The 9,695-nt window shown below is 34.0% G+C and overlaps 1 protein-coding gene across 1 annotated transcript in view; it reads right to left on the bottom strand.

Moving 5' to 3' along the window:
* LOC136035837 (pleckstrin homology domain-containing family G member 7-like) overlaps nt 1–9,695 on the bottom strand; it is a 10,795-nt gene extending 1,100 nt beyond the window's left edge. Inside the window, exons 1-2 of the mRNA XM_065717798.1 lie at nt 9,530–9,695; nt 4,055–4,178 (exon numbers count right to left, since the gene is read on the bottom strand). Coding sequence (XP_065573870.1) covers nt 4,055–4,178; nt 9,530–9,684 — 279 coding nt within the window. The 5' untranslated portion in view covers nt 9,685–9,695. The remainder of the gene's footprint in view (nt 1–4,054; nt 4,179–9,529) is intronic.

Below are 9,695 nucleotides of genomic sequence, written 5' to 3'. Positions count from 1 at the left end.
ACTAAATTCAATTTTAGATAACGATTTAGTTTAAAATTTAGTATAAAGTTAATTCAACTAACTGGAACAAAGTCTGCATTAAAATGAGGCGCATCGATGTTTTAAAATATCCAAAATAGGCCTAATGACTCTCCAATATAGCTTAGTACTTCGAATAGCTTGAAATTTAAATAATTATTGGATAATATTTTAATTATTAATTCAATATCAATTGAATAATTAAATAATTTTAGTACCAAAATAAACCAAGTCAATACGATCAAACAACCAAAGAACCCCCCTTCGATAGGGCTCAATAATTTAAATAATAATAATTTATTGTTACCCTCTGTATGTGACGAAGCCGTTGGATAATATTTTAATTATTAATTCAATATCAATTGAATAATTAAATAATTTTAGTACCAAAATAAACCAAGTCAATACGATCAAACAACCAAAGAACCCCCCTTCGATAGGGCTCAATAATTTAAATAATAATAATTTATTGTTACCCTCTTTATGTGACGAAGCCGTACTTGACTGGAGCATTCAAAAAAAAAAAAGCAGAAGACAAATATTATGCACAACTGTAAATAATTTAGAAATTTAATTACCTACTCGGCATGAAAAATCATTCCTCATTTCGTACTACGAAATACCATGACATAGAACACTAATCAGATGGAAATTCTCAGTCCCATTCTTGTGGTCAGAGAACCTAAAAGACCATCTATTGATAAATCTCAAAATAAAACGATCGTTGAAAAATCTAACTATTACAGTTCCAAATAGGAAAACTCGAAAAGCACCGGTAGAGGCATATGATCAGCGATAGAATTTGATTTGATCGTTATATAACTGATCAAGTAAATTCACTTTATATAATGGCCAAGCGTTTTGTAATTCACTTTATATAATGGCCAAGCGTTTTGTAAATCCAAGGGTCTTGTAATTCTTAATTAACGTTTCAAATGGCGAGGGTGAATACCAAAGTGAACTGAAAGAGCTAATTGGTTCAATGGAGGTGGCCGTCAATTCAGAAATAAGAAACCCAGATATGGAAGAAGCGAAAAAAGACCAATTTCACTCAGTTTGGAGCGAAAAACATCAACGACATTCTTGAGTGGTTTTAGATTACCTACTTTAAAAGAAATATCTTCAGCGTGGTGGAATATTTGAAACGATTATTGTGAATGAGTAGTCGCATGACTCAGGACGGAAACTTGCTTAACGCCACGGCGGATACAGATGCGATAACCAAACAGTACCTTGCAAACCTGTCCTGACTGATGCCTTCTGATACCATTTCGATTGGAAGGCACATGCAAGTGGATCAAATCCAATTTTGATAAGAGGAAGTATTGTCAGGGAGTGAAGGAACAGAATCGAAAGTCTTGGGAATATAATAGGCACAAACGTAGAGATTACGTTTCGGCTTTCTTTGTCTTTCAATGATTCCAGGAAAAGGTACTGGACGAATGTCAAATTATTGATTGATGTGGCTCTTCTTTATGCTAATATGTAGATTATGTACATATTAGCAATATGTAGATATGTAGATGCCTTCTGATACCATTTCGATTGGAAGGCACATGCAAGTGGATCAAATCCAATTTGATAAGAGAAAGTATTGTCAGGGAATGAAGGAACATAATCGAAAGTCCTGGGAATATAATAGGCACAAACGTAGAGATTACATTTCGGCTTTCTTTGTCTTTCAATGATTCCAGGAAAAGGTACTGGACGAATGTCAAATTACTGATTGACATGGCTCTTCTTTATGCTAATATGTAGATATGCTTCTCAAGAAGTTTTCTTATAGATATCTATTGAGCGATATGTGCACAATGGAATGGTAACGAAGTTTCTTGGAAGTTAGGTATCACTGAGTCACCTGGAAAGTGAAAGAATAGTAAAATTAATTCAAACAACAGAAAGTAAGGGAAATAAAATGATTTCAAGGACATCATACAGCTTTTGAGAATTTTGTACATACCTCTTATCTCTTTAATTATGCCGCTTTCTCTTTTTTTTATCGTTAATAAAAGATGATAGAACAGAGTGACACACAAATAGAATTCTATTTGAATATTGTAATTTGTCAAAATTAGTCAGCAGAAAGTCATCAAGCAGAGTCTCTGATGAGCTTGCACCTGCCTTTTTAATTACACCAATATATTTATGGCGATCAGCCGAAATTGGTCAGATTGATGTAGAGGTGGTACGCTTTCCTTTTTCAATAGCCGTTTTTCCTTTTTCGTTATCGATATCAATTAATCAAGCAGATGACTAATCAAATATAACTTTTGCCTTATCACTCTTATTTGTCAATAGAATATCAACCAACAAATCGTCTTGTGAAGCTGTATTTAGTTATTTTTAATTGGTGGGCGTTGAATGACACCTTGTCAGACAAATCCTCAATTTTTGAAGGTTCAAGTTCTTCTGAATAGGATTTCATTTCTTACATAATCTGCTTGCAGACCGGTGGTAATCTGCCTTTAAACAGACCATTATTACCAATTTTCGCACCTATCACCTGTAGCCTTGCTATCTCCTTTTTAACCTACCTCTTTGCGATAGCAAAGCGTCTAGCAAAAGAAAGTACCTCTTACAGGACGAAGTTGCTCAGTAATTTTCACTTTAAACTAAATTTTGTGCTGAATAGAGGAGTAGGTGTTTGGTACAAACTGTGTATTTGTATCCCATTTTTCAGTTCTGCAAATTTGTACTGTAAGACTACAGTGGGTTTACAACTAGGAAGGGGAATCTCTAGCTTTGGTATTCTTCAGCAAGGAGGATACTGGAGGTTAGCATGTAGCAGTTTTAAAGAAGTTTCAAATCAGGTATAATCTTTGGTCGGTTGTGCCCTTACGTATTGTATCTTCCAATGGGATTGGCTAATATGACATTAGCGATTTGAGATATGAATTAAAGTAGCTATTGAAAGTAAAAGGGGTGCTTAGTTAGCTGGGTCAGGCCTCTGTGGATCTAAATTCTGCACAATGGCTTACTAATTTCAGTACCCAAGAAAATTGAAGCTTTGTGAAATTCGGGGATTCCAGTTGCCAATATCGGTGCTTATGATAAATCAATAATGTAATTTAGGTGATATGATAGCATATCCAATGGGAATCAATGGGATCATTATTATAAAAACGATTTTCTTAGGTTAGTCAATAATGTAGATGGAAGAAAATAGAGAGCAATTATTCGTTGATTCGATAACTCACTCCCTAAGAGCCAAGAATGTGAGGTCATAAGAATGAAACATTTATATCAGCTACAAAATATCCATGGTTGCTTCAACTGAGGAAAGTTACAGAAGACACTACCCAGAGGTTCTACTCCTCGGAATATTTGAGAGGAGGGGGAAAAACAAATATCTCTATGACAGTTTTTCTCGTGTTTCACCTTAAAAAAAATTACCCCTTCCCCCATTTATTCTCTTGAATTAGTGCAATTACTTGTAACCAAGAAAAAAAAAAAAAACTGTCAGTATTGAAATCTTAGGTTCACAGGATTAGGAAGCTGCTCATCCGACTTTAGATGTCTTTGGGTCCCAAAATTAAGAAACTGCTATACTGATCCCTAAGAGCACCGACCTGGGTACTGACGACACAGTTTCAAGGATAACCTTAGGTAGCTCAGTATTATTTATTTATCCAAGACTCATGATTAGTAGAAGGTTAACAGAATATATTATCAAACAAAAGTTAGGTTTAATAACTTTTATTTGCTGATTACAATCAGCGGAAGGACACCAAGCTGAATTTCTAAGCAGGTTGTGCTCATCATTTTCAATGAGCCTTTGCCTTTCTCGCCATAAAAAGGAATGAGTTATCATACACAATTTTTATTTAATGAATCATATTTGTTTGATTTTATCAAGGGAGGGTCATCAAGAAGAACATCTGGAGGAGTTGTCCTAAACTCTTTAATTAACCCGTGCTTTTTCCCGGTATCAGTAGGTCTTCAAAAGGGATGAGTCATCAAGTTTTATGAACTTCCAAATTACCTGATTTTGTCAATAGAATTTTACCAAAAACAATCCTGGCGAAGTTGTTCTCACCTTTTTTAATAAGCCCTTCTTCTTTCTTGTAATCAGTAAAAGGTCATCAAACAAAATCACGTGCATTTCACAAGGCTTCCCCGAATCTAGGAGCTGAAGATTGCCTTCCAAGATGATTTGCCGCCTGGAATAAGGCCGATATAACTGATGAAAGGAATAGGAGAAAAAATCTGTTTGATTAACTATTCCACAAATAATAAGGCCTCGCCAAGCATGCTTGCTGCGGTTTTGTCGTAGTCCTACTTTAGTTTTTATCAATGCCCAGCTCTCAAACTCCTTATAGTCAAAGAGTTTATTTAATATTCTGACAGGGTCGTATCCAGGATTTTTTTCGAAGGGGGGGTCCCACAAAATTATTTTTTAGGGAGGGGGAGTATACAAAAGGATTTATTTTGGATGGGGAGTATTAAAACTTTAAAAAACGCACCAAAAAATTCGCTTATCTTCATTTTTGTTACGGTTTTACGAGTCGAACAGACATTTCAGGGGGGGGGGAGGATCAATACCCCTAGCCCCCCTCCCTTGGATTCTGACAGTCATTACCCTAAATGAGCCAGACTATTGATAAAGTTAGCTCCAGGAAGTTCAGTAAGATCTTAGAAAGATGATGATGAATCTTCATTATTGATTTATTGGAATAAGAAAACTCAAATAGAAGTTTGAAACGATTCTCCTTATATAATGGAGATGATGATCATTAGAATTTGTAACTTGACGCACAAGACATTATTGGTTTTTCACATGAAAAACTCACTTCACTCGGCTTGTAAGGAAGCTGCAGACATGTAGACTTAGCTCAGACTGTACTTTTATCGGTAATATTGTTAAACATGAAAGCAAAGATATATTCGGTATACTTATTACAAAATTTTAATTAGTATACAAGTAATATAAATTACTATGTAATAATGAAGTACCGATACAGTAGGCCTACATATTTCTAGGTCAGAATACATTTTTACGTATTTTGATTTGTATCAGTTTCGTCACGATATTTTGAAAAGGACTACACATTTTGTCAGGTTCATCGGAAGTTTAACAGCTTCTTATTAACTATTAAATAAATAAAACAAATTTCTCAAATGAAAGTAAAGAGTGTCATCAAAATTAAAATGGTCATAACTCCGTATACAAGGGGGGCTGTCCCCTCCTCAGTGCCTCGCTCTTTACTCTGAAGTTTCACGACTGCTCAACCACAAGGGCCATTGACTTGCAAGCATTTTTAAAATACAAATCCATCGTAAAGAGTGGAGGGTTGAGGAGGGCTCTATACCCCTCATATACGGAATTTTGATTGTCCCTCTTTACTTTCACTTGAGAAAAGTTTCTATTTTATATTTAATTTCTGTTAATTTTGAATAATATAGACAGGGTTCCTAAGCAGAAAGAGGGCTATCACCCATCAAACCTGGGCCTTTCAATCAAAATTTAAGTTTTGTAAAGAAATGCTTCGTGAAGAAGAGATCATTTAGTGTATTTTGTTTTGTAAATACAGTACAATTACGAAATTAAGCTATCGTATCCACAATATGAAGGAAAATATTAGCCCCCTTGGATCTTATTGTAAGTTACTCGCTATATTCATATACAGTCTGCATTTTCACAACCACATTAAAGAAACGTATGATCAGGAGTTTAACCTATGGTGAAGAGCCCTTAAGTGCTGGTTGTAAGTGTGGGCAAATTGTGTACCATTACTTAAGGGACAGTGGAAGTCGCAGGAAGAGCATGGCCTGGGAGGTAGGTGTGCTTGCTTTAATTTCCGTTTGGATGAGCTCCCTCCCAATCTTATATGATCATTGGTTCGATAGGATCACTAACCAAATAGCACTGATAATTAGCAAACCTTGGGAAAACTTTGTGTTATAAAATTGAAAAATAAAAAAAAAAATTTCTAGATCAGACATGTGCTTTAACACATAAAGCATTGCCTGATCATAGCAGATTGCAATTTTTTCAAAATCAGCAATACTTCTGAAATTTCCTCGACGCTACAATTACTTGCTGAAAACCATGCCTAAATTTGAAAAAAGTCTCAATATTGCTTAAAATCCCGCACAAATCATTTGAATTGTTTTTTTTTTCCAAATCTAAAGTCTTTTATTCATTTCTCTAAGCCTTAGAAATAGGGAATAATATGCGCAAGAAATACAAATATTTTTGTGAAGCCTATCTTAGGCGCTTAATTCATAAAAGGTTTAATCTCCTTCTTCGACTACTCCCCAAGGTACCAAAATACCAATCATCTACAGTTTTACCTTTCTATGTCAACAAAGAAGGCAACTTTCATCATATTTTGGCCACTAGGTCATTATACACTAGTGTGTAGATTTAGGTTAGACGCTAATCAGGCTGAAAACGTTCTAGACAAATGTCGGAGCAAAATGTCGGACAAAGGGGTTAAGGAATAAATAATTAGGGAGTGCGGCATTTTTTCAATGAAAATACGAAAAAGGTTTCCCTGTAAAAATACCAAAAAGTGTATTTTATTAAAAGAAAGAGGGGAAAATATTACCCCTTCCACCTACTTTTTTACCTCCCTGCTCCAGCTGCTCAAATGTCTCCCTGCTTCCTTCGGTCTTTCTTCGAAAAGGCTAAGAAAAAGCTTAAACTACAAATAGTACTATCATTCAGTTAGTTAGTTAAGTTTTTAGTTAGTTAAGTTTATTAATAAAAATAGGACTTAACAATTAAAATAGAATTTATACAAAGAAGGAAAATTTTTCTGCTCGTTTTTTCCCAAATAACCAATAAAATCTATTTAATTAATGCAAGAGCTTGTCTTTGAGCGAACAGTACGAAAAAAACAATCTTTTCTCGAAAAATAGTTTTAAAGAATGCTGACTTGAGGAAAACAGATGTCTCGGACATCTAAATAGACTAGTCATATCTAATACCTAAGGTAATTAAAAAATAATAGGGTGTCCTAGTACTACTAGTTAACTTAGTAAAACAAATTTAAAAAGTCTAGATTCGTGAAACAAACGTTAGCCTATGAATAGAAAGCTTATACAATACTGCTTTAACAACTTGTGCAATTTATAGGAATTGTAGCGAAGCACAAATTAACTAAGAACCTTTAAAGATTCGTGAAAAAAAAAAACATAGAGCCTATGAATAGAAAGCGTATACAATATTGCTTTAACAACTTGTGCAATTTATAGGAATTATAGCGAAGCACAAACTAACTAAAAACGTTTAAAGATTTGGGAAAAAAAAATATTGAGCCTCTGAATTGAAAGCTTACTTTGACAATGCTACTTTGACAACTTGTGCAATTTATAGGATGTATAGCGAAGCAGAAATTAACTAAAAAAGTTTAAAGATTCGTGAAAAAAATATTGAGCCTATGAATAGAAAGCTTATACAATGCTACTTTAACAACTTGTGCAATTTATAGGAATTGTAGCGAAGCAGAAATTAACTAAAAATTTATAGAGCTTGCGAAACATTAAAATTTGAATAAGAACTTTATATTGACAAAAATTGTTTTTTTTTGCAGCCAATAACCAATCTATTAGCTATATGCTGGGAATATTGAACCTTTTTGGTATGTCTACATGATCTTGTTTCGCAAACTATCATGTTATAATTCTACTATAGCTGTGGAGGGTGGTGTTGTTTTTCTTATTTTTTGAAGTAGTTCTTTCTTATCATAGCTATTGGGAAAAAAAACTATTTGAATAAAAAAAAACCCTTTATTTGAAACCGTCTTTACCTCCCCCCATTAAAACCCTTGTTGAGGGTTGAAAATATAAACAGCTCATAAATCCTACATAGTACAATGTATGGAGTAACGACGCTTCTCAACCTTAAGTCCCTGTATCGGCCCTGTGGCAGCCGGGTTCAAACCCTGTACCCATCATGCAAATCAGAAACATCCACTGTATCACCTTAGAAAATCTTCCGTAGATGATATTTTGAATGAAATTTAAAATATCTTTAGAAAGGTAGAACCCAAAAAAGGTGGTATCTCAACAGGTTTCAAGAATTTAGAGTCAGGATTGCCTTGGGGGCAAGGTTTATTATTATTTTTTTTTTTTTTAACCAAGAATCTTCTTCAAAAAAATTCAATAGAAATATTTTTTCTTTCCCAAAGAATGCATTAATTTTTTTTTAATAAATCAAGAGAGCAGAATTCGATTAAATCTAAATACTCACAAAAGTGAGATTTTCGGGTGAAATTTCATTATCCTCAAGGATAACTGCATCCAGGAGTATTTTCTGAGTCAAACCTTCTAGGGAGACATATCTTTTTTGACTAAAATTTTTTTTTCAAAAAAAAATTCTTTCGGAATCTTCTTTCAACGAATGGGCTGATTTTCTTTTAAAACAAATCGAAAGACAATAAATAATAAATATAGGATAACTCAAATTTCAAATGAAAAATCATAATGGTCATGTGTGCTGTGATATTTTATTTTTAAATGCCTTTTTTTAGAAAAAATGACATTTTTTCAAAAGAAATCATTGTTTCCAGACATGATTCTCCAAAAAAAGGAATGGGTCAATTTTATTTTCAAGAGACATCAGCAGGACAGGAGTCAATGGTTATCTCAAATGAAAGCAGTTAATGAATGGAATTTAAAGGTTTAGGAAGACTGCATCCTAGAAGGGTTAGGGCTTCAAAACCATCGTTGCCACGGTTGGGGGGATTTAAACATTTTTTTTCTTATAAAACACATCACTAATTTATTTATATGGATTTTTTTACGTTTTAACGAGTCAGACAAACATTTCGGAGAGAGGAGGGGAGTTCAAACCACCTATCCCCCTCCTGGATACGGACTGATTTTCAGGGTAACATGTTTCGTCAAGAAAAATAGATTTTCTTCTAATAAATTTTTCTTTCAAAATATATATATATATATCTCTAAAGAATTGGAAAACTATCTTTCCCCGAACTTAACTAAACGTTCATCTTACATAGGAATGGTATTTGAGTGGAATTTCAAGCACCTCTAGATATACTGCGCCGTGGTTGTCGCCCGATGAAAAAATCACTATATTTTAACAATTCTTTGGATGATTTAGTGATTTCGTTCAATAATCTAGTGATTTATATGCTGGTTAAGTGACTTTTTGTTTAGGCAATATAAAAACTTCTAGAAATAGTAATTATTCTAGATATAGTAGATCTAGAAATAGTAATCTACTAGAAATCTTCTAGAAATAGTAATCACTAGGGGGTGGCGAAGATTACACAGGCGAAGATTTACTGCTTGAGAGCCAGGGTTGAATTAGTGGCCTGTGTGACTTTTTTTTTGAGAATAGTGACATTTAAAAAAAATTAACCATCCAGGCAACTATGGTCATACTGGCTCCCAAGCGCTTAATCATCACATGTGTAACCTTTGCTTATGGCACTCATAGTTAGTTAGTTTTTAGTTTCCATTAAACTTTCTCAACGCTTAAAAGTTTCCTCTCTTTTGTGTTTTCAAACTTTCTGAGATTAAAAATGAGTTTCCTTCTTACCTCGGAGAGACAATTAACCTTTCGCACGGTTGTTTCGCCAAAGCCAATCTTAGAAAATCAGGTACAAAAGTTTTCTGTTCAAGTTCTAAGACGCTTGGCCATACAAGTGCTCTCTGAATTTCCAAAAGCCTCTCAAAGTTTTTCAGCCATTTCATCTTGTCATCTA

The sequence above is a fragment of the Artemia franciscana genome, chromosome 14 (genome assembly GCF_032884065.1).
Source record: "Artemia franciscana chromosome 14, ASM3288406v1, whole genome shotgun sequence".
In the NCBI taxonomy this organism is placed as follows: domain Eukaryota; kingdom Metazoa; phylum Arthropoda; class Branchiopoda; order Anostraca; family Artemiidae; genus Artemia; species Artemia franciscana.
This window is presented reverse-complemented; position numbering and strand designations above follow the sequence as displayed.